This window comes from Syngnathus floridae, chromosome 2 (genome assembly GCF_059516105.1).
Source record: "Syngnathus floridae isolate MCC-2025c chromosome 2, RoL_Sflo_1.0, whole genome shotgun sequence".
NCBI lineage: Eukaryota > Metazoa > Chordata > Actinopteri > Syngnathiformes > Syngnathidae > Syngnathus > Syngnathus floridae.
Window position 1 is genome coordinate 25309639 of NC_142414.1, and position 25782 is coordinate 25335420.

At 41.4% G+C, this 25782-nt stretch overlaps 2 protein-coding genes across 7 annotated transcripts; one reads left to right on the forward strand and one right to left on the reverse strand.

Annotated features, from left to right (window-relative positions):
* The first annotated feature begins 212 nt into the window (after positions 1–212).
* On the forward strand, positions 213–3677 carry pln2 (phospholamban 2). Its single transcript, XM_088358964.1, has 3 exons — positions 213–315; positions 471–532; positions 3074–3677. Exon 3 carries the CDS (start codon positions 3175–3177, stop codon positions 3334–3336), a length of 162 nt encoding a protein of 53 aa, XP_088215090.1. The 5' UTR covers positions 213–315; positions 471–532; positions 3074–3174; the 3' UTR covers positions 3337–3677.
* Positions 3678–4609: 932 nt separating this feature from the next.
* Positions 4610–25279, reverse strand: fam184aa (family with sequence similarity 184 member Aa). Of its 6 annotated transcripts, XM_088358959.1 has the most exons (25): positions 25144–25260; positions 24065–24595; positions 21440–21517; positions 21154–21288; positions 20137–20235; positions 19066–19272; positions 18227–18400; positions 18004–18165; positions 17691–17826; positions 16686–16867; positions 16438–16623; positions 14833–14955; positions 14131–14292; positions 13846–13967; positions 13530–13680; positions 12318–12432; positions 11496–11593; positions 10465–10618; positions 10255–10382; positions 9991–10175; positions 9464–9610; positions 9276–9393; positions 9089–9193; positions 8068–8193; positions 4610–6806 (listed from the first exon to the last, which is right to left on the reverse strand). In XM_088358959.1, the coding sequence occupies exons 2-25, from the start codon at positions 24272–24274 to the stop codon at positions 6798–6800; spliced, it is 3312 nt and encodes a 1103-aa protein (XP_088215085.1). In that variant the 5' UTR covers positions 24275–24595; positions 25144–25260; the 3' UTR covers positions 4610–6797. The 6 variants fall into 6 exon arrangements, with proteins under 6 accessions (XP_088215085.1, XP_088215082.1, XP_088215086.1 ...); XM_088358956.1 differs by having other exon boundaries at positions 4610–8193; positions 25233–25279; XM_088358960.1 differs by lacking the exon at positions 8068–8193.
* Positions 25280–25782: the final 503 nt, after the last annotated feature.

Genomic DNA, 25782 nt, shown 5'->3' on the forward strand with positions numbered 1-25782 from the left:
AAGTCCCTAAAATTTTTTTTATTTTTCATCTATAATAATTGAAATTGGGATATTTATGGCAACATTGTTTGTTAATGCAACGAAGCTATAAAGTTTTTTACTCCAAAGCAATTTTCTGAGTTATTTTTAACATATGTCTTAAGACATGGGACATAGCAAAGGGACAGATCATTCTGGAAACTCTTATTTCTTTATTGAAAAGCCATGAAAGGCAATTTAGCATAACCTAAAACATTTTGTTGAATGGTCCAACTTATTTTTACTCATTATTTTTAGTGACCCAGAGGTTTAAACAAACACACATACATTCCTTTTGTAAGTTTAAGAAAAGTTTACAAAGTGTAACAGTGACAACATTATTTATTCTTGTTATGGATTGGTCAGTTTTTTTTCTGTTTGAAGAGTAATCTCTCTCTCTCTCTCCGTCCCTCCCTCTCTCCCTCTCTCTCCTCTCCTGCTTCTGTTTACAGCCTTGAATATCCGACATATCTTGGTCTCTCAAACACCAGTTAGACCTGCTCCCATCTGAAAGGTAAGAAGCAACATCCTTGACTTCATCTCGATGTATCCGTCACTTTATTAGGCACACCTATTCAATCCGATGAGCTACAATAGGTGGTGTACCCTAAATTTTGGACTTTTATGAATTTATTAATGATCAATTTTGTCTGTCAGAGAAGAATTGATTCCACAGAATATTAATTTGTTGTTTGTACCGGTGTTAAATTGTACTGCATCATATTTTTTTTCGAAAAAAATAGCTCCAATAACTAAAGCTGATATCAAAAATATTGGAAACACCATATTTATTATGGTATTGCATCATACTAGATGTTTTTTCCTAAAAATAGCTCCTCCAGCAGGTTTCCAAAATATTGGAAACACCTCTAACTAGGATGCAGTACAAACTTTTAAAATTTCTGACATTGTCAACCAAAAGACTTTGCAGCGAGGAGAAAATATTTATCATTTCCAAAACAAGCTTAGTGATCATCATTGTCAAAGAGCTGCGATTATTTAAGAGTGGAAGAAACGTGTTTTGTGTCATAACTTTTCCATCATCACTTGGGAGTCCTCTCTGCAATGCGAGTAGAGTTTCCATAGCAGCTGAAAGCCACTTTGACGGAAACTATGAATGAGTCGAAAGATAAAGAACAGGAACCCGTCAGCTGTTTAAAGCCAGAGACAACAAAGCCCACCTCAGCTTCAACATGGCGGCTGTTCTTTTTCCAACGTCTTTGATTATTTCCTGATACAATCGATTGCGTGTGACTTTTTCGTACTTTCACAAGCAGCCACATGACGCATCACAGCCACGTTGGAGCGATGCCATGTGAAGAGCAGCTAACAATAGCAGCTTGTGTTCATGCCGCCTCTTCCTCAAGCAAAATAAACAAACACGCATGGAAGGCATTTTTTTTTTTTTTTAAAAATGCGTGACGCAATAATAAATCTGTCTGTTTGGCTTCCCCGGCAACTTGATGTTTGTAAACAAATGACGGCTCATGTTGCACACTCAAAAAAAAAAAAAAAAAAAAAAAAGTTGGAGGTTACATGAAGCATTTTTTTCCATCGAGAGCACATCTACTTTCTCTTTTTTCCGTCCCCCTCTCATGACGTCATCCCCCTCTTATTACATCACGAGCCACTTCAACAAGACTCACCTCTGGGTCTTAACAAAAACGACTATAATTACAGGAACTGCATAAAAATAAAATATATGACAAAATAAGAACGTTCCCCTAACTCAGGGGTGTCAAACTTTTTTTTCGCGGGTCGCATTGTAGTCATAGCTTCTTTCGGAGGACCATTATGACTGTCAACCCAAATAAATGTATTATATACAGTAAAAGCTACAAAACAAACTGACAAATAACTTGTTTTCAAGTCAGATGAGTAAAAAAAAGATATTAAAAGTGAAGACAATTTGCAATTCTAGTAATGACACACGAATTTGATGCACAATTTGTCTTCTCGGGCCACATAAAATGATGTGGCGGACCGTATCTGGCCCCCGGGCCTTGGGTTTGACACCTGTGGCCTAACTAAAACCATCTTTTTTCACAGATAATAAAATGATTTTTCAAAACTTCAAGGTTGCAGCATCAAGGCCAACTAAAGTGCCAACCCACAGAGAACTTGCTGAAAAATAAAGATTTCAAATCTATTTGGTCTAGATGGGAGCTAAATTTAGCAGAAGCCTCGAAAGCTCCTCGGATTTCCCGTCAACACTGAATTATTTTCCCTCATTAGCAGCGTGAAACTGAGGATTACTTGCACATTGTTCCACAGAGGAACAGCTGACTATCTTTAATCTTACTCATCGGCCCATTTCTGTTCCTGCCGTGACTATTCCCAAGCGAGAACTATAAAATCATATTTGGATGTTGTGGAAGAACTTTGGCTGTGTTCCTTCCAATGATTTCAGCAATGCATGAGCCAAGCCAGAGTTTGGAGGTGTGAGCACACCAACACACTTCAAGAGTTATCTAGCGAGGATTGAGGCGTTAACATGTCGAGTTATAATCAGCGACTCAAGAGTTGAGGGAGGTGGAGGGGAGGGGGGGGCAAATTTGAACAATAAAAATAAAGTCATGGTACATAAAAATATTTTCAATACTCACTAGCTAGTAAAAATAGCCAAGTGCAAGATGCTGGGTTTTAGCAGCTGCTGCTAATACGAAAGCATGCTCACTTTGTCACATTGGTAAAATCCCGCACGGGATCATAAAAGGGATTCAAAGCCTCCGATGAAAGACATTTCAAATGTCACCCCATGTGCTCGCATTCATCTCCCCATCAAGCTGGGCAGACTTTTTGGCGCGGGACTATGAAACGTGGAAAAGGCGAGGCCACTTTGACTTGACATTGTTGTCATCATATCCGTGTTGTCTGGAATGACGCATCGTCGGACCTCGGCTGGCGCCTCCGGCCGGTTCTCTTATCATGGTGAGCCACAGCTGAGGTCACATGAGCGAAACCGCGGATGAGTTCCAGCTAGCATGACGCTATGAAGCGGAAAATGCTAACTTTGATCAGCAGGCGGGTAACCCTCCTTCCTGTTTTCTTTCAGTATAAAAGCATCCTGTCTCAAAACCAGTCCAGACCTGATCTCCGCCACCTTCATGTCCTGATTCCCTCATCCAGGCTCAACATCACCACGAGACTTCAACGATGGAGCGCGTCCAGCACATCACCAAGTCGGCCATGCGCCGCGCGTCCCAAATCGAGGTGACTCCGCAGGCCAAGAGGAACCTGCAGGAGCTCTTCATCAACTTCACCCTCCTCCTCATCTGCTTGCTTCTCATCTACATCATCGTCCTGCTGAGTAGCTGATGTGTGGAACGGGCGACCTTTACACTTCACTCATCCACTTCATGTGTGACTGCACGTCTCCCTACGGCTACTCCAAGCCCGACTTGGTGTATTGTATACAATTTCAGTTGAAGAACGAGTAAGCCACAGTATGCACCACCTATCTGCAGTGTAGCGTTGGAAAGCTTGCACAATTACAATATGTGCAATGTGTCACGATAACTTTAAAAAAAAAAAAAAAAAAAAAAAAACTCACAGCTACTCTGGACTTCTATGAGTTGGTTTTTGTCCCGAGAAGGAAAGATGAAATCGTCACTTGATGCACACTCTTAAATAAAAAGTAACAATGGCGTCACAGAGAACATCATTTGCTGTTTAATTAAGTTAATTAATTAAGTTGCCTGACATAATTGAAATGGCGTGCAAAGCTTCGTTGTGTTGCAGGAAAAGCTAAGATTTGAAAAAAAAAATTCAGGATATGTCAACTTGACCCAGAATTTCTGAAAGCAAAAACAGTGAGGGGCAAATGAAGCTTCAAATTACTTCATGAAGCAATTCTATTTTGACTCCTCTAGATGGCACTGTTCAATAAAAGGTTTTATGGAATGCCAAGATATTATGCATCATGCATTCAGTTCAATGTTGAACTGAGCGCGCCATTTTGAGGAGTCAAAAATGATAACTGCTTCATGAAGCAAACTCAAAGCTTCATTTTCTCATCACTACTCGTGAAGTCAATCAGAAGTGATATCCAAGCACCAGTGGTGAGCGGCGCTTTAGTGAAAAGAATGCAAAGAGCAATGAATTTTGCAAAGACCTACACAGTCGGCCATATTGTTTGTTGTTGTTATGCCGGTTTAACGATTACAAAATGTTGAGATTTGAAAACGAGTGAAAATTTGATACATATGGATAAGCCTGTCTTGCTATAAATGATTCACCAAAATGGTTTGGTAGGAACTGGAAGCTTACTTTGAGCAGTTGATCGAGTTACTTACCATTTTGACATTTTTAAAATACATGCTTAATATCAATAAATTGCGCAATCCCCCGACCGCATTTCCGCCTTATAAATTAAACTACACTTAAAGTGTGTCATCATTACAGTGTGACTTTGCCTGAAGGTATTTTGGGCTAGTAATTTTCAAATACCAATATAACTTAGCGGGCCAGAAAAGTACATGGCTGGATGTTCTGTTAACTTCTAGCCTACCAAATAAACCGCATTAGTACAATTGAGTTTGGGATTTTAATTTTCTTTTTCGCACACAAATCAAGACACCAAAGCCAAAAGTCACAATCATAATTTTACTGTTTGATAACATACAACAGAAATGATATAAATATAAACATTGTTATAATTGTACATTTACGTCAAGACAAACAAAAGGATATAAGTCACAAGGATGATCCACTTTTCAACTCGAAATGCAAACGTTGAGCAGATGCGTCAGCACCAAAGTCAGGTTGGATCGAAACAGTGACGATAATCGCCTGTTTGCATTTTGACAAAGTGAATGGAAGCAAACCTCGGACTGCATTTTATATAACACCACATAAATAAAAGACTCCAATTCGTTGGAGTTGCCGTTTATGTTTCACAGTCGACCAACAGGTGGCAGTGTTCGATCGTTACGTTTTGAGAGAAGACTTTCACGGGACTCAGCATCAGATGCAGGTAAATATTTTGTATATTGTTATTAAAATGGAAACTAAAAGACGTTTCTTTATACAGTTTTTGCTCGTTGCGATATTTGGTGGAAGAAATGTTGGATAATAATTACAGTCCCTTCGGATGGAAGACGATGGATGTCAGAACAAAATAAAATGGAGAAAACAAGACAAAATTTGAGGTATAAGAGTGAAACTTGGTCTTAACTTTTTTTTTTTTAAGCCAGAGTACTCAAAGTTTGTGACGTTTGTGAACTCGTGAAACTATTCAAGCACAACAGACATGTAAAAAAAAAAATTGGGATGTTCTTCTTGGTCTAAACAAAGGCTTAGAAAACCAACAATTAACCGCCCATCCAAATGGAAAATGAAGTAAGAAAAAAAAAAGTGCAATTCGATGCAAAGAAGTAATAAGACAAGAAACAAATCACAGCTCAGTGTCGTCGTCACAGTGCGCAAAGTGGAACGAACCAACTGTGGTTCAGCATAGGGGTGTATGAAACAATACAATCTTTTGTTTTCATTGTTCTGTTCTCCGTTGAACCTTCATACAAGAATAAATTGGATCACACACGCTTGGGATTCAGACAGATACATTCGGAGATCCTTTTTCTTTTTTTCCAGATTCTTCTAAGCCTTGTTTGTTTGCTACAGAATAGGGAAACACCCAAAAAAGTGCCAGATGGAAGAAATTGGGCTACAGCAAATGTCCATTTCTGTCCCTCAAGGTGCAAATGACCAAACCACAAACTTAGACAGATTCAAGTTCAGTTTCAATCAATGTTTGAGTGTGAAAGAAAACAGAAGATGAGGTGATAGTTGCTGAGGCAGGTAAAACGAATTTAACAAAATGTGATTTAATCTGGCGATATTGGGAGAGGACTTGCCCAATGGGCCAATCAGGGAAGTTCACAAAAATAATTAGGTCACTCAGTTAATCTTTTGAACTTGGAGAAATGTGGAGTCAATTTTGATTTAAGCATCGTCTTTCTCTAGGTGATTCGCTTTTCTACCCGTTTTAACAATAAAACGATTCGTCCGGACAGATGATGATCATGCAGTTGGAAACTGTGCAGGGGACAGTATGGACATGTTCACACTTGAAGGGGGGGTGGGGGGTTGGGGGCTCACGAGAAGTGTGCAAACCTTCAAGTCAACTTTTTTTTTTTTTTTCAAGTGGTTTGAACACCGAGAGACATTTTGTGTGAGCAACAGCAGCATTAGACGTGTGTTTCTGTTTTGGCATGCTTCACCGTCATGAGTGCAGACAGAGACACATAGCAAGCAAGTTCAACGTGCCCCTCTGTGGAACCTGATCGATTAAAACGTGGAAGGCTTGGTAAAAGGTCAACATCCCACATTATGGGCGAAAAAAAAAATCTGGCCTTATGACAGACCATAGAAAAACAGTTTTTGTGTTATATTACAAATATTAGAATTCTAAGAAACAAAAAAAGGTGTCGATGATTCCCCTTCCCCCGGACTCTCACAGTGAGAAATTTGTCAAAGAGGACAAAAGCAGCATTTAAAAGATTCCCGCTTGTCAACTCCCCATGTCCAACGGATTATCGTAATCGGTCGGTAATAACAGAATGAAGAGGAAAAAATTCCCGTCTAGCCCATCCGTGACAAAGACGGCCGTTACGAAACAATTCCGCTACTCTGGCAAAAATCGAATTTAGTGGTGTCCGTTTTACGGAATTGCATTTGGACATCAAAAAGAGAAGTAGTGAGCGTACAGCTCGTCTTTTTTTGCAGCGTAATCTTTGCCTGTCTCCATTGCTTTGTGGTCTGACGCCGCTGCATTTGCCTCATGAAGGCTACGGGAGGGAATAAAAACAGCCGTTAAAAAGACTGGGAGGGAGGGGTGAGGCCGTGTCGTTCTGATAGATAAGTCTCGTGACGGGAAAATGAAGCTTCAAATTTAGTTTGACTCCTCTAGATGGCACTGTTGGTTTCAAGAAATCGAAAGTGCAATGCGTGTTCAGCTTAACGTTGAACAGAGAGCGCCATCGAGAGGAGTAAAAAAATATAACAACTGCTTCATGAAGCAAATTCGAAGCTTCATTTTCCCATCGCTAAAATAGTCCCAAACAAACATGCGCACGTCGCTAGCATGGTCGGAACACACATGCCGAGCATGCACCGAGTTGGTACGTGCGCCTCACATTTACCCAAACACACACACACACACAATGTCCTCCAGATTTACCAACATGCCATAAAAACATAGCACCAAAGAACATTTAGAAAGACACTCACACAAGTAGTTGTGCTCATAAATTGACAAACCCGGGCGGGAGTTGTAACACCTTAAAACTCCAAATACCTTTTTTGCCAGGGGGGTGTAAACTTATGAGAACAACTGGATAACCTACTAGTGCAAAATAGTCTAGCGGATTCAATTTGCTCGATGCTGTTAATGATTGTATCTAGATGATTTTTCTCCTGATTATTTTTGTCTGTCCTTCACAGTTTCCATAATGGATGCTCATAGGTCCACTCAGAGGAAAAAAAAAAAAATCACAGTCGTTATCTTGACTCTCACATTTGCTTTCAATTTGAATTCCCACCGGGAGTGATTTGTGAGTTTGGGTTTCGAATAAAAGCGAAGTATGTCTCAGAGGCTGTAATCTGGCGGAGAGATGGAATTAGAAAGTATAATGGCTGATAAAGTGGTGATTCCTTATCTCAGGCACATTTCAACTCGAGATCCTCTCAATGAAGGTGTCCGCATACAAAATTGGTGACGGGGCCTCTTTTAAGGGTTCGGGGGGGTGAGGATGGTTGTAAGGACAACTAAAACGGGAGGCAGGCAAATGGCGTCCGCCGCCCGCGTTATCTCAAGGCAGCCGAGGCAGCAAGTCACACGAGTTCTCACCTCCTACAACTTGCCTGATGCTGCGGCTCCTGAGGATGAGGAGGATGGGCAAGGGCGTGGCTTGGCGGGGGATGAGGAGGAAAAGGTGGCGGATGCTGAGGGATGTGAGGGAGAGGACGGAGGAGCGGCGGAGCTTTCTTAAGCCGGGGGAGGGAGCGTTGGAGGGGGGAGTGGGGAGGCGCAAATGGGCCCGGTCCTACCTCCTCCACTTCCCGACCCTCCGCTTCCTCGCTCGCACGACTCACGGCGGGAGGGCTGACGAATCGGAGAGCCGACTGGCTCGGGAAGCTGGCCAAGCGTTGGTCTGATTGGCTGCCTGGTTTCGACTACACACAAACATAGAGAGGCGTGTCGGGTTGGGGGGGGAAACTGCAAGAAAGCAATTTTGTATGGAGGTGCCTTTCCACGAGAGCATGCGACTTTTCTCGACACTGCCTATAGAGTGCAAATGGTAAACTCCCCCTAGTGGTATACCAAAAGAATCACTGCCTAGGGTCAGTTCAGTTGTATTTAATGTTAAAGCGCAAATATTTGGATATTTTCTTCCCCGAGACCCACGGTTGTAAAATTACAATCTCATAACATTGAAATAACTATTTGTTTTAAATATTGAGATTGTTAGAATTTAAATATAAACGTTACAATACATTTCAAATGATTTTTGTTTCAATTGAATTTCTCAATTGAATTTTTATTTCAGGGTTTTTTTTTATACTACATTTAAAACTGGTGTTCAAAAGATGTGACAGCACATGCATTCGGAATGTTTCCAGAATGAATGTCTCATTGAAACGCAGACATATTCCCCAAGAGGCCACAAGGTGTCGCCAAAGTCACGTCTAAATGGGAACCAGTGTCAGGGCAATGAATGTCGAAGTGATGAGAGACAAGCTTTGTCTTTTTTCTGGAGCATTTTTCCAAAATCTGTGAGATTAATTTTTAAATGTAATGTTGTAAGATGAGTTTGAAATGATATTCATTTATTTTAGGATCATGTATAGATTTTTACAGAGTACGTCAAATACGCAAACAGCAGGATGCTAGCGGAACCCTAACCAATTATTGCAGAGTCAAACATTGCCGACAATAACAAAATATTTAGTTGTGTATGATTTGTAAGACATGCATGATGTGCAAACATGCAGATACACAGCAGAACACACAATGCCTCTAAACTAGTGCATCTGGCACAGACTGACCATGTCTGACACGGCCACTGACCTTGATAAGAGGGTTGATGACCCCAACGTTGGCACTGGAGTTGAAGACTTTGCTGAAGCCTGTCTCTCTGTTGACCAGCTCCAATTGGTAAAACTTTTTGTCATCCTGTTAAAAAAAAAAAACAACAACACATTCGCACAAAGTGTCTGTTGGACAAAAACATGGAGCGCAAATTCAATTGACTCACCACCAGTTTTTTCACCAAGGCTTCTCTCTCGGAGACCATCTCACGGAGCTCTGCGATAAGATGCAGATCTTCAGGTCTGCTTTCTCGGTTCCTTAATTTCTCTTCTGTTCCCTCCAGACTGGATAAGTAGACATTAGACGCATTGAGGAAGGGGACAATTCAGAGATGCGTTCCTTTCTGGTTCTTACATTATTTGCAAAGCAGTGATCTTGTCTTTGAGAACTTCCTGAGCCTTGTTGAAGTCTGCCAACATGATATGAGTCTCTCTGTGATGGACCACACTAAGCTCTCCCAGCTCTCGCTCTTGCCTTTTGGCAAAGTCTTGCTCATGAGCCCTGACAAACCAAACACACACTTTTGAATCCCATTGAAAAACAGCTTACAGCTCAATCAATCAAAAAAATAATCAATTAATCAACTCTGTGTACAGGTATTGATAAACAGAAAACACATTATGAGGCGGTGGATTGAGATACAAGTTCAAGTTGTTCAGTGACTATGCTGACAATTCCAAACACACATCCCAAATCAAGTTTCCCCATTCAAATGAATAGAAATTCCATTAATCTGTTCCAGCACTCAGATGAGTATTTCAATGACGAATTGACAATTTAATAGAATATAATTAAATAATTTCTGATATATTTTCAGTCAGGTAAATTCATATGTCGGATTTTGTCCTGCAAAAGCTTCCGGAAAAGTTAGCACGCAGTACCGTATGTGATGATTAGCTTCGCTGCGGACCCGTAGCACCTCTTTGCCTTTCAATTCGAGTTCTCGAGTCAAGGTGTCAATGGTCTCGTTCAAAGAGTGGATCTCGTGGTCCAGATCTGTGATGCGGCTGTTACGGGAGCACACCTCCGACTGCAAGTCGGAGACGCGAACCAGTAGTTCTTGCTCCTGTACCACACAGAAGGCGGACGGGAAAAGTCTGGTTAACTTTCTGCAAACGTCCTCAAGATGATAATTAACAAGTGACCTGTTGGCGGCTCTTCTCCATGGCCTTCTCCAGCTCCCGTTTGGCATTTGAATTTTCTTTCAGGTGGATCTGCTTTAAATGCTCGATGGCCGTGGCGTGGAGGTGGTTGAGCTCAGCGCGGAGTGACGCTGCCAACGAAGAAAGTGGTCATCAAGAAAATAACCTTTTAAAACTAAATAACGAGGATAATGTTTGCATGTCGTCATTTACCCAGCTTAGCTTTGCCTTCATCTTCCAGTTCAAATCGCAGCGTCTGCAACTCCTGCTCTGACTGTTGTCTGAGGATGTCCAAGGTCCTCCTATGGGCCTCCTTCAGAGCATGAACCTCCTCTCTCTGCTCCTGCTTCAGACGTTCCTCCAGGGCCTAGCGGCGGCACGGCGCGAGAGGAGAAAGAAGGTATGAAGAGTGAAGGTGAAAAGGAACGGGGAGGAAAAAAAATGTCCCTATGACATCACAAACCTTCTAGAATAGAATAGGATAAAAATAAAATAAAATTAAAAAAATAATAAGCATATATATTTATAATAAAATAAAAATAAATAAAATAAAAACGAAAATAAAAATAAAAAATATGTAAAATAAAATGTAAAAAATATTAAATAAAAATAGAATAGAATAGCCTTCATCAGTCTGACAATACAGAAATTCCTTTTCCAGCAGCAAAGTGGAAAATAATGGCAGTACACACGGGTAAGAAAATGTAATCAAAGTAACAAACACAACTATGTCCATTTTTTATAACAGCCATATATCTCAGCCCGCAGGAAGTGAAATAACATTACAACAAAGAAGAGGGGTGCCCTCAAATCATTTTGTTCAGCGGGGCAGTCAAGATCTCATTAAGTATTCATTGTGCATTAAAAGTTGCTGCCGGAAATGTATTATCCCAGCGCATTACGCGTGAGCCCAACAATGAGCCATCGGGCTCCTTCAATTTTGGAGATCCATTTAGCAAGGAAATGAGGAAAATTAAAGAAGTAAACCACTTGACTTAGTCTGTCCAATCGCTGCAGAATTGGCAATTTCCTCAGCCTCACAGGCTTGGAATTTATTCTCTGGCTTCCCACAAAGAAATTGATTTTCGTAGATTCAATTGATCAACTCAGCTTTGGCATAGCGAGTGCTCCACACTATAATTTCCTTTCTAGAAGCAATGACTATGGATAATGTTGTGCTTCGGTATTTGCATGTTTCATTTGGGTTAAATCGAATTCTTATCGTGTGTGTGCGTGTACTATACTCGAATCTGGTGCTGCCGAGCCTCCTCCATTGTGCTCAGTGCACAGCAGTGAGCCTCTTGTAGTCGATGTTCCCTTCTCTGATGCTCTCTTTGCATCTCTGTGAAACAAACAAAATGGTGGTAAATAATCACAACACTTGAGTTTCTGAAAATATAGGAATAATATTACATGTGATATTTTATCGGTATGCAGTAATCCCTCGTTTATCGCGGATAATGAGTTCCAAAAACCACCCGCGATAAGTGAAATCCGCGAAGTACGGTCACCAACAAGAAGTACTAACGAGTTAGCGGAAAGATGCTAATTCGCGATCGTGCTAACACGCGAAAACGGACTTCTAAAGGAATGTAAACAAAGATTTGGAGCAATACTACATTGTCCTAAAGGTTAGACACAAGTTTTTTCAATTTAGAAGTTTTATTTTGACTTTTAAATGTTTTTTTAATTTGGAAAAAAAATCCGCGATGTAGTGAAGCCGCGATAAACGAAACGCGAAGTAGCGAGGGATCGCTGTATTACAAGTGAAATCGAATAGTTATGCTGGATGTACGTGCGGATAATTCTAATTTAAGACTTGACCAAAATTATGGTTTTCTATCACATTCCTAACCCTTAAACGTCAATCATCCAAGAATGCGCCCTCTGCTGGTGACACGTAGTACTGCTCTACATTTACACATTTCATTAATGGAGAACATCGCGATCATAACTTTCGAACCCAATGGCAAAAAACATTCCCATTTTTCAGGGTTATTTGACATCCAGAATGAACGTCAAAATGTCCGTTCCAACTCGATCAGCAGACCCCATTCAGGCGTTACCTTTGAGTTGCTGGCCGAGTAGCTCCCTCTCCTGGCTGAACTGAGATTGCAGCTGCTGAAGGGCAGCCTGTGACTGAGACAGCTGCAACTCCAGGGACTGCTTCAACAGAGAGATCTGCAGGCGAGGACAACGCACCAGGATTACAAAATGTGACCTGTTATTGGAGAAATATTGATGTGGGGTTTTTTTTCCATATTATTCATAGTGTGTTATTTTGAGGAGCTACTCTCTTAAGGGCCAGTGAAGGGCACGACTCGCCCCCATTCCTCCGGCAGTTAAGTCCTCTGCAGAATTTAGTGCAGCGCGACAGAAATGGGAAGCTGTAGCGTTAGATGGCTTTAACAAGACGAGGGTGAGGAGCAGGACTGGATGGGATGGGATTAGCCGGACAATGGCGATCACCACAGATGGGGGAATGTCATGCCTGTGTGTTCGTTGATACATCCATACGTCTGCGAGTCGGAGTTATATTAAATTTTGATGAGGTACCAAGTGAACATGGGATTAAGAATTGATATATATTTTTACTGCATTGGGGCCAAGTAGGTCAGCTCTGCAGACAGACATTGACATGCTTAGAATTCCGAAGCCTTGGCTGAGGTTGCTCTATGCCAGAGATTCATAATCAGGGTGATGTGAGAGATCAACTGTGCATAAAAAAATTGGTGAAAATATATATATTTTTTTTACAGAAATAAATTGATTGATTGACTGTAGCATTGTGATTTCCCAATCTGCCATCAGTAGTCAGCGCCTCCACCAACTGAGGCCAGATCAGGACGGGTCTCTCTTGGCGCTTGGGTTTGTGACTCAGCAGAGCTGTGACTTAGCCGGGAGGCGTGACGCTCGATATTCGGAGCGGCTCAAGCGCTCTCCTTCCGGAACATAATCACAAATGAGGCTCTTTTCTTGTGATTACAGCTAAAATGCTGCATATGGTGTCGCTTGGGGCAGGGGATTATGCTGTTTTCTCTCTTGCTGCTGCCAAAGAACATTAATAAACATAAATAGCAAAGGAGGTTTGACTCTTTACCTCGATATTTAATGTTGGAGTGGGAGTCTTTTTTGTTTTTTTTAAATGAATAATTTCACAAGCTCCCAGGCCTTTTGGCAGAGGAGCTTCATTTAATGTGACCTGGCTTGCAGCCTGGCCACGAGGACCCATATTGGCTAACATTGATGCTAACTAGCCGGGACATTTTGTTTTGTACCTGTTCGAGTAGGTCCTCCACCTTCCGCTGCCAGCCCTCCCTGGCGGCCATCATTTCCAGCTCCTTCTGCTGGGAGAGCTGAGTCAGCGCCGCCTGCTTGTCGGCGTCGTATTCCTCGTTCAGCTCCTCCCTCAACAGCCGCACTTCTTCACTAAAGAGCGAAGCGCATGATTTTTTAATAAGTCGAAGGATGCAGGGATTCCCGCCGCCTGTGCCGCGGCTCACCGAATGTTATTCGGTTTCATTTAAATGGGGCAAAAATTTGGCAGGAATATGGAATTTCTTTTCAAAATATTTTTGTCAGTGAAGATTTTACCGAAGCGCTTCTCTCCATTTTTGCTCCAAGTTGTCAGCCATCTTGTCCATCTTCTGCTTCTCCTCGGTTCGGATTGACATCACTCGCGCTTCATGCTGCTGCTTCTGGGTTTCAATCTCCTCCTACGAGCATTATGCAAATGAGCCTTTTCGGTTATTGTAAAGTGTGCACAATTCCTGTCGGCCATTTGTAGATTAATTTAGGTCCTCCATCATTATTAGCTCACAAATGATTCTCATTTCAAAAATTTCCGATTGCAGGACTTCTGAGTCCCATCTCGCTCACCTGCAGGTCGGTTAGCAGGTTGCTGGTCTCTCGGACGCGGGCTCGGGTGGCATCCAATTCGATCTTGAGCTTCTCCTGAGTCTCCTTCAAGCAGGTGATCTGGTTCTGTGCTGAGCTCACATTTTGGTCCCGCTCCCTCACCAGCTCCTGGAGGTGGGACACCTGTAAAGGTACAAATGATGTTTTTAGTCTTCTGACTACTTTTAATGTTATCTTGAAATATCTGGACTTTTTACTCCTTATTTTGGTCCCAAAAAGTTTCTTCAATATCTGCAGACGTAAAAAAAAAAATTGCAAAATCATAAGCTATAGTTTCAGGGGTTTTTTTTAAAAAGTTTTTTGTTTTTATTGTATTTCATGAATAAAAATGGGTTTTCAATTTCATTTTGATTTATTTGGTTAGTTTTTGTTCACTGTAATAACCCTGTTGAGATCTTGATCTTGGTGATTTATACGGCAATTTTTTGAAAAAACGGTGTATTTTTCCAGTTGTATTTTGTTCCCATGATTTCTTTTTCTTCTCTGTGTAAGCACGAGAAAAATTATGAAAAGAGGATCACAACTTTTTTTCCATTGTGTCAAGTTATTCAAAAGTGACTTTGAGCCCATTTCCGAGTATGTCCTTGTTGAATCAACCCGTGAGGAATCCAACCAACAAATCACTCCCCAAATGTGCAGTTAAGAAAGTTTTCAGATTCTTACTTCTTGATTGGCCATGTTGAGCTTGGCAGAGAGCTCCTCTTTCAAGTTGTCCAGCTGCTGCTGCACCCGGTCTCGCTGCTCCTCCAGAGACAAGCGTTTTATCTCAAACTCCTGACTCATTTTCTGGGGAGAAGATTGGACGTTAGAAGAGACGCCGCGGAGCAAGTGTTTACACTCGAAGGAAGCAGCTCCGAAAAAAAAAAAAAGGGGGGGGGGGAGATTCTGGGCACAAGGGATGAGGGGAGGATTGGAAGTTTTATTAAATTAATAAATTATAATATATTTGTAAAATATCATATTAAAACTATTTGTAATATTATATTAATTATTTTAAATATGCTTTTACAGGCCAAATTAAAAAATTTAAATCTCAAAAATCTGTATCAAAAAGATGCGTCGGGACACAAAGCCATTTGATTCAAATATGAATACAACTATATAATTAATTATATATGTATTCTGTATATTCTTTATTTAATGCGGGGGCCATTTTCTTTTTTTAGCAGCTCAGCTGCCACAACCTCCTTGATGATGTCCAAGCGAGACAGTTCTTTTCCATATCGGCTGACAAAATAGCTTCAATTAAATATTTCAGGCAGCCGATCACAAATCCTTTCTCCTTCCTCCTTTTAGCAGGATGAAAGCTTTGACAATCTGCATGACAGGTGGTGTTAGCCTAATCCGACAGAGAGCGCCTCATCAACATTCAGAGCACAGAAGCGCTTCTCCTCAAGGACCAGCCAATGATTCGACACGGCCAATAAAGCTGCCTGCCACCTGCAGGCGGATTGAAGAAATTCTGCTGCAGTCTCATCCAACTGGATTTGGAATTAATAGAGCATGAGAAATTAGCGGGATTGCTTTGGAAACTTTTTAATATCTGGCTCGCAGGGATTAAAAGTTTTGGGCCGATTAAATCCGCGATTTAAAAAATGACCACTCCGGTCTGTTAAATTTACGTCATAAGACAAACAGGCATCCATCGAGGCGCAGGCGGTATGAATTATTTTTCACCTCCATTGTATCCATTCATCCCCCGCCCTCGCTCTTTCTGATCCTTTCAGAAAATCTGACGCCCACACGCTTGCACAATGCTCAGAGGCAGGATTTGATGTCAGTGAAAATCCGTCAATTAGCAGTCAGCTCCAATCAGCCTTTGAAGCGGGCACGTCGCGAGACGACTCAAAAGATAAACCCCTTCAGAATTCAATCGCTTTGCTGTCGTGAAGGTGGGCTGATTTCCTGCAGGTCCAAGCGTGACAGCGTCACAGCCCAGCCGAGCGAAAAAAAAAAAAAAGCAGCAAGTTACACAACCCGCGAAACGGTGAGCAATGTTGTTTGGCCTAATTAAAATTGTGCAGTCACAAGAGAGGGGGGGGGGGCGTGCATTTCTTAGCCATACATTTATCTCGAACAAGCATTTGCTGAAGGGCAAACATTAATTGCTGATGCTCCTGCGCAGCTGAGAGAGATAGAAAAGCTCGTTCCCGCATGTTTTAATTACGGCGAACATGCCAGATTTCATCAGCCGGCGATGAGATCATGAGCAAGCGGCGAGTCACCTTGGAATATCACCTATATTGTAATTTTTCAAAAATAACAAACCTTCATGAGAAGTTTCTTCTCTTCCTCTTTCTCTTGTTGCGCCTCCTCCCGCATGACTCGGTGTTTCTCCTCCATCTCCTCCAAGGCCCTGACCTGAGCCTCCTTGTAGCGACGCGTCTCCTCCTCGTAGTGAGCTCTCAGTCTGGAGAGCTCCTTCTCGTAGCCCTGGTGCTCCTCACGTAGAGACTGAGGAGAAGAACGAGCTGTTGAGCTGTCGCGAGGACCATTTTTGAGACGTGCAAACGTACCTGCTCCAGTTTGAGCACTTGCTGTTTGTGCTGCTCGCTGGCTAATTGGTTCTGGTTAAGCAAGGCTTCCCTCTCCTGCTCCAGCCTGCCGATCTTCTCCTTTAGCCGACTCTGCTCTTGGTCCAGGTTCCTGATGGATGCCTCGTGGGCCATCTGGGTGGCCTGGAGGGATCCGATCTGACCTGGGAAACATCAAGCCAAGCAAAATCCACGGCTACTACTGTGTTGATATTTCAGAAGACTGGCGGTTAAAAATAAATAAAAAAAAATCAGAAAATTAGGTACCACTACAAAATCACTAAATTTCGCATTTCAAACATAAAATGATATCTTACTGCTTTGTATCTACGTCAAAGTGAGTGGTCGAGCTTCATTTAGCCAATTGTAATACAAAAGTAGGGTTTTGCCGCCATCTTGTTTCTACAAGCATCAAAAACCTACAGAAAGAATTATCGGCAGAATCGATTGATATCTTGAGAAATAATTTTAGGACATCATTTTATGGACTGACGAGAACCTTTGGAAAGGCTAAAGCTTAAAATGATCTGTGAAGTCCTGCTAAGGCTTGGCACGGCCAGATTAATTTTCATTGTTGATGATGTAAGCCATTGCAAGATCATATCCCAAACCACAGTCAAAGAAAAAAAGAACAAGATCTCAACACATACGCTCTGCCTTTCATTAAATAAAAGCACTGGTGGAAGGAGAGATACGAACTCCAGCCCATATTAAAAAATAAGAATTCATTTTCTCTACAATATTAAAATCGTGATGTATCACATGATTTTTTTTTTTTTTTTTTTCCGAGGACCCTTTCCCATGATTTTCTTGACAAGCACAAATTAATCTTTGGATAAACAATATCAGCGTTACTTTGCATAAAGATTTTGTTCTTATGGGGGCAAAATAAAAGCAAATAAGCCATAAATTAATTTCTTAGCCCTTGCATATGCTTGTATGTGTGTGTGTGTGTGTGTGTGTGTGAGCTTCAGGCAGGTGTCTCACTAGCTTTGTGGAGGATTTCCGTTGCCTGCTGTTGCACTCGTTCCCTGCAGCCCTCCAATTCGTACTCGGTGTCTTTCAGCTGCATCACCCAAATCTCCCCATCCTGGATGGCTTCTTCCAGCTGCTTGTGAAGGTTCTACAGCACACAGCAGATGAAACATTTAACACTTCAGCCAGAAATGCCCGCAGGAAAAGTCGTCAGGAAAAATAACGACTCAAGCAAAACGCAGACACCTGGAACGTCTTGTTTTGTACGTGGATGTTTTTTTTTATGACTCCCCGCCACTGCATTTAAATATTCATCTTCCTTTACCTTGATGGTTCCCTCAGCATTAACCAGAGATGTTTGCAGTCTGTTAGTCTTGTCCCGGTTCTCGCGCGCCTCCTCCTGGGCTCTCTGAAGTTCGCTCCTCAGCTTTGAGAGCGATCGCTGCAACGCCGCCTCCTGCGCCTGGAACTCCTTCCGAAGCTCAACCTGAACAAGAACATTCAGTGGTCGCATGGATGTTGTTGGAAGGCGGTTGATGGGGTTCTACCTCGGTCCTTTTCCAGGCCAGCAGGTTTTCGGTGGTGAGCTGGTGCGTTCGAGTCATGGCCTCCAGCTCACGTTCGTAGTACTCCTGAGCCTTGGCCAGTTTGGCCTCGTATTCCTCAACCACTCGGACTTTGTTCTTGGTTAGCTCTTCCACCCTCTCCATCAATGACTCCACCTGTTGATAAACACATATAAAAATAGGTTGTTTTTTTTTGTGCGTGCGTGTGTGTGTAAAGCCAAAAATCATTTTTTCCTTTTTCAAAATTTCGCCTTTGCAATTTCAAAATAGGAGTCTACCACCACTGGCAGAGGAATTTTTTTTTCCCTTGGGGGGGCCATGGGGTGTCAAAGATATATCAGGGTGTTCACAAAACAAAAATGTTAGTTTTTTCGAAAAAACGGATAAATATTTATTATACGCTCTCTACAGGCGAATAGGGGTAAATGTGGAAAAGAATTCCCCGGGGAAAAAAAATTAAAAAAATCGGAAAACACCCCTAAAGACAGCTGGGCGTCCAAAGCATTTTTCAGGGGTGGCCAATGCCCCCGCGACCCCTCCCCTAGCTCCGCCAGTGTCTACTACACTGTGATGTTAATTTGAGTCATTTTTCAGCCCGACAACAAAGGCAACTTTTCATTTTTAATATTTTTTTTTTATATTAGTTGATTGGAAAAGAAAAATGTGAGTGGGATGACATGCAACAACACCAAAACCCTATCCTTGTTGAATTAATCAATGAAACCACCGACACAGCAATTACCCAGTTAAGTAACTTGCTGCATAAACTATCTCCAAACGGGAAAGTTAGTGAGCTCTTCTCTCTTCCTTTCTGTCCCCACCTCTTGTCTATGGAGCTCAGCCAATTTCTCCTGGTCTTCAGTGGAGGTGGCGCTCTGGTTCTGCTGGCTGTTTAGGAGTTCCTCCACCTCCTGGCGGTGGTTGGACCTCAGCTCCTCCAGCGCTCGCCGCTTATCCGCCTCAAACTGGGCCTGAGCTTGGCTGAACGCCCGCAGCTTCTCCTCAAAATCCCGCCGCATCTCCTCCACCTAGTGAGATCACGGGAAATGTTCTATTCGCTATTTGGAGGCGTGCGAACTGCGAGCCCGACTCCCACCGTGGTTCACTCCAAACGTGCAAAAATATTTCACCGCAATATCTTGACATAAGCCGACATAAGCGAATGCTTGCAGCTTCTCTGGTCCGCCCGATACAAGAACGTTGACACAGACAAGTCACACAGGCATGAGAAAAAAAAAAAAGATATAAAAAAATGGAATGTAAAATGTCATGCCATGGGTGTAAGTCCGCTCCTTGATCCAAAGAAGGAAACGAGGGACTGCTTGCTGCTTTTTGATAATCCCAGAAAAACGATAATATGGAGGATGTGTATGAAATTGTGTCATTTTTTTGTTGCTGTTTTATTTTGATTTGCGTTGGCTTTAGCAATGACAAGCTAGTTAGCTAGCTAGCTAGCTAGCTAAGTGCACGCTGTAGTGGTAGACAAAGAATGTTGGAATCGTGCCAGATCAATACAGATGTCAACAGAGAAAGAAAACAATACAATAAGCCCGAATAGGTGGACGCACTTTTAAGCCACGGCAAAATACAAATCAGAAAAATTGAAATGGTGACAGCTTAGCCAAGCCAACATGCTAACCTCAATTTTGTCATCTATATAATTTTTTATTTACGGAAATATTTTGCGTCAACAAATTACTACATGTGTTAGAATTACGTGTTAATTTTTTTAAAACTAAATTAGCCGTCAGTAAATTACAAGTTAAAACAATTTTGTGCGCCAAACGTCAACTCATATTAGTTGTTCTTAGTCAGAACTATTTTAGCCCTGTTTGATTTATTTCATCATTCCACTTTTAAGTGTGTGTGTGCGTGTGTGTGTGTGTGTCAACCTCTCGGCTCATGGAAACCACTCGCTGTGTGTGTTGGGCTTCGGTGCAGAGCTGCGAATCCTCCATTCTTTGTCTGTACATCTCAAACTCTGCCAAAGCCTGAAAGAGTACAACCATCACACGCTGAGTTAGCCTTCTGTTGCACAACATTTGCGTCAACGGCAGTGAACATGTCGACAAAAAAAACAATCGTGCCCGCTCTGACAACGGCGGACGGTCGAGGGTAATTCATTCATTTTATGCGGCAAATAAAGCGTGTCTACTTTGAGTTCCTCGTTAATGGGTTTTGTTTTTCATTATTTCGACAGTTCATCTGAAACAATAATTTTTTACAGGTCTTATATCATTCCTTAACTCTGTTAAAAGAGATCTTTGACGTCTATAGCCGTCAATGGCAGTGAATGAATGAAATTCAAATTGAACAACGGTAGTATGATAAAATAGTTGCTTGTCATTATTTTCCATAATCTTTCATTTCATGTTTGATTTTTAGGTTAAATTAAAATAATCAAACACAGGGGGAATTGAGGGGCAATGAATAATTACCGTATTGGCCCGAATATAAGACGACCCCCTCTTTTTCAAGACTCAAATTTGAAAAAAGTCTTTTTGAACACCAAATTGAATTTTTATACAGAAATAATGACAGTACATTTGAAACAAATGATTATAACAATATATTCGCGAGAAAAAGGATGTTATTTTGCCTCATTCAAATCGTGCAAAAACTGTCTCCATTTTCTGTTATCTCTTCTCTTATTTTCTTCTCATTTCTTTCTTCCCGCTATTTTTTATTTTTCTTCTTCATGCTACCGCTATTTTTATTTTTATTCTTCGTGACAGGGATTCGCTTTAGCCTGGGGAGTTAAGTTCAGTTAACGATATCTGGCGCCAACTAGCGTTGTGAATGGGTACAATTTCTAGACCCCGAATCTAAGACGTCTTATATTCGGGCCAATACGGTACATTCTAAATATAAAATCTCAATGTTAAGACAAGTAAATGAAGTCTCGTGACCTGTCTCTTCATGTGTTCATGCAGCTCGACAGATTCTTCCAGACTGGCCAGCCGCCGCCGCAGGTCGGCCTCGTCCACCATCTTGCTCTTGTACTGCATGATCTTGTCTCGGGTTTCTGTCACGATGTGTTGCACCTAAGCAGAGAAAAAACGCAAGAGTTATCTTTCCAAGAGAATAAAACTGGACGGGTTGAAGAAGGATTAGAAATAATTTCTCCATCCATACCAAAAGCTTTATTGTCTCTACATTTTTCACAGCAATCATTCCAACATTGTTTCTCCTTACCTCATCCTCATGGGCTTCCTTCAACGAATCGATCTCCTCTTCGTGCTCGTCGTTCTTGGTGTTGAGAGCGTAGATAACCTAGACAACAAGATGACAGAGTGAGGATGGCTTGTGGGGCGTCAATTTGAAATTGATAGCTGCAACAATGCGCTTGCATTATGAACAGATGAGAAATGCAAACACAAACTGGAGACACCTCCTGTCTGGTTCTCTCGCTTTGTCTCTTTTTCCAGCGTCTCATCCAAAGAAATACTGCACACGTTTATGAAGATGTACTCGCCGGCATAACGTCAAAACACTTCCTCAGTCATGCTCACTTCCACAAGCTTAAGCTGGCGTTATAAGCGCTGAAGGTGAATGATATAGAGCTTTTAAATTCAAATAAATAAATAAATATTCAGACAATTGAGGCCTTCACCACTCCCCGTGAAGTTTCAACACAGCTGGCTCATCCAAATTGTGTGAAGAGGAGTTAAAAGTTCGAGTTAAAATTAAAAATAATTCTTACCGAGTATTTTTTTTCCATCTCTCTATATGAACCTTCAAGTTTATTCATTTATTGATTTTTTATGCATTTATTTATTTATCCATTTCATTATTTTTTTTCTATTTCAAGACTGTCACTATCAAATATTTTTAGCATCAATTATTCCATTGATTAATTGAATAATTTTTTTAATTTATTATATTTAATAATTTCTATGTAGCATAAAAGTGCATAACACCATTATTTTCTACCAATGTTCTGTTTATCAACTTGTGGTTTATTTGTTATTCTTAAAAAAAAAAAAAACTGAACATTTAAACAATGTGGGGGAAAAAAAATGGATGCATGTCAAACGTTTATTCTCTATTGTCGTTCTCAGGTCAAAGCAAAAATATTCTGCGATTGCTATCAGGATGTTGTTTGGTTCCAAGCTTCATGTTCCAAATATGAGGCCAGAAGAAAAAGATCCATTTTCAGCCTGGAGTTCAATGCAAGCCTTTGATGGAAGCACGCCCGCCTTTAATTATACATGATTATTGTAATGATGCCTGCTGCTTTCATCTCTTTTCTTCTTCTCGCCTTCCTCGCCGTCTCTCCGAAGGGAGGCGCATCACACGTTCGTGTGCGCACAAAAAGATTCCGACAATAATGCTAATGTTTTCATCGACGCTCTTCTCGTTGAATTTTCTTTCACGCTTTAATGCGGCAACGTTTCAACAAGCATGTTTTGATCCGAAATGAAAGAATGGACTGTTTCATGAAATACTTTCTAATAAATCAATTTATATTGCCTTGGAAATTAACCAGAAATTTCCCACCACTCATTTTGAATTGTCAAAAGTATTGTAAGATGACCTTTAAGTGTCAATCTTGTTGAGACATTTTTGACAAGCCTGCAAAATCATTCGAGGCACACTTGGATGGGTTTTTGTGGAGGAACCCTGACCTCAACCCCATCCAAATTTGTGGAATGAACTAAAAAGGTGACCTCACTAAAGTTCCTTCCACAATTTTCCCCAAAACATTTTTTCCAACAAAACCACATTCCTCTTGTGGAAAACATTATTGCAAAAAAGTCTGTGTGTCATGGAAAATAATCCAGTTTCGCTTTTTTCTCATTTTATGTTTAAGAAAATCATAATATATTTTAATTAAAAAAAATAGCTTTAGCGCAGAGGGAGAATAAGTCTTTTGTTCAACTAAACACATCTGTGCGTCAACTAAAAATGTGCTTGTATAAAAAAAAGCAAAGCACTCACTTTAAAAAGAGAAATGGACTATTTGTGAGAGTGTGTAACAAGATAAAGAAAAGCCCTGCCTGGCTAATCTCTGCACAATGACGACATAGCAGGAAAAAAAATAACCTCCCATTTGAGGACAGTGGGGATGCAAAAAAAAAAAATGTTGGAGTTTCACCACACATTAATAATCCTCGTCATTGTCTTAGTTACTTGCTGGGTCATTTGTTGTCATTATCGGACAAAGGGATTTCGCTCTGAATACAACCAAAACAAACTCGGGCAAAAAATTGGATTTAGCTCAGCCATGCACTTGGCAGCGAGGCTGTCACATCTCCCACATTCACAATTAACTGACCTAAATATCTTTGGCCTGTGGAGCAGGTGATAGAACCAAAGCGTTTTACGCTTGTCCCCCTTTTGTCTGCACGTTATGTAAAAAAAAAAAAAATGCATCCTCTGATTTGCGCTTGCTCGCACTGCAGACTTTGTTTTCACTGCCACCTCAAATCTACAACCACTTAAACTGCTCTCAGGTACAAAGACGGACAAAACCCCTGCACCCCCCTCCCCTCTCTAAAATTACGTAATCCCCTCCTGCATCTTTCTGGTTGCAATGGCCGCTTTGTGGAAAACGTGCACAGGTTAGGTAGTGAATTTGGCAATGAAGGAAATGGTGACAGTTTGGCATCATGGCAGATGCAAGCATCTTCATAGCGCCTGGACTATTTTCTTTTTAGCTGCATCTAACTTGAGCTGCCACACTGCGCCATAGTCACTCAATGAGATGCCATGACTTGTTTACAAGCAACGTCCCACGCCAAAAAAAAAAAAAAAAAAAAAAAAAAAAAGAAAGAGCATCACTCCACTACTCTACGCTACACCGAGCGCATCTCTCACCTTGGTCAACTGCGCAATCTTCTTGCTCATTTTCAAATGGAGATCTTGCGTGTATTCCAGTGTTAAACTCGCGTCGTAGAACATGCTGGATGTGGACGACGGGACGTATTTGGCTCCGCCACCGCTGCTGCTACTGCTGCTGTTGCTGGTGGTGGTGGAGCCGCTCGTCGAGTTTGCGTACACGGGTTGCCAACCTGCTCCAGTCGCCATTTTTTCTCGGGAATATAAATACAAGCGTTCGATCCGAAAAGGGAGAAATTGGATTTACGCGCGCAATTCTGCCATCGCGAGGCGGAAGACGCCAAGCGGGGGGCGTCCCATCGTACTACGCACCAGCTGCTGGAGACAGCGAGAAGCGGGCGCACGCCAGATGTTGCTTATCCGATGGCGCGCATGCACGCTCCTTTTTTTTTCCTCCAATGCGGCTCTCGGTGCCAAGTGTTCATGTGAGGCAGATGACGGCCGACATGTTGACGCAGGACAGCCCGGCCGGCGGCGTCCAAGTCCATCATCCAGTGATGCCTTCAATGTCTATGGGAAAGTACAGAAGAAAATCTCGTCAACTCTTATCATCTACGACACATAGAATATGAATAATACATTACTGCTTACTAATCGTATGTAGGATCAAATACAATTTAGAAATTAAAATGTTTTATACGGTAAATATTTAATCTTCAGTAGTTTACTGACGTCATAAACAGGCGAGCGTTTAAGCCGATGTTGACGATTGTCTTACACTGACATCTTGTGGCTAAAAGCTTGAAATGCAACAAGAATTTTAAAGCAGGGGTCCTCAACCATTGCCAACAAGTGAATCAAGGCACAATGACAATATTGAGAAACAAAGAACACGTTTTTTTTAGTTTTTTTTTAAGTAAGCCTCAAGCTAGTATAAAAATAGTTTTTAAACAATAAATAAGGTCTAACATTTGGAAGGGGTGAAAGAGGCTCCCCTCCAAGACTAAAATTTGAGCCATTGGCTCACGGAGGACATTGTTAAACCCAACATAATCAAAACAGAAGCCTTTCGGACTCTACAAATATACACCTAAGAAAAACAAAATGGCTGCCCACACCTGCAGCAACCTGAGCCAGGGCATGTTGCAGTTAGTTAGGAGTAAACCCAAAGGAATCGCAATTTAAAAGACTAGCTCCGCCATTTTACCTCTCCTCACCAATCAGCAGTCCACACCTGGAGAACACGGAACAGACGGCAGCACCACCCTCAGGCAGGGAGGAAGAACAGCAGAAGGAAACTACAGCAACACAACCGCCCCGCCAAAAAGTGACGCAGAAGAAGAAAAAGCAACTAGCAAGATAAACAAAGCAGCATTTAAATGAAGGATTTAACGCTGCAAATTATTCTCACGCAGCAAGCATGTTCTGTGTATGACTGATTTATGGGAGAGGACGATTAAAAATTAACGACCAGCAGAGGGCCCTATTTTCTCACAAAAGGAGCGTTATTTTAAATATGGGCAACATACATAAATTTATCTCACAATAATAAAGATAATGTTTACCAATGCACGTATGAAATACCCACTATCCAAAACTATTGAGCAAAAAACAAACATTAAAGTGCAAAAACTCATATTGTATATTTTTCACCAAAAACAACTCACGCAAAATTTTAATATTCTTAAGATACAGTTTGCCCTGCATAGCTTTCCAAAAAAAAAGTATATTCAGCCGAGTCACGTGACAGCATTGGG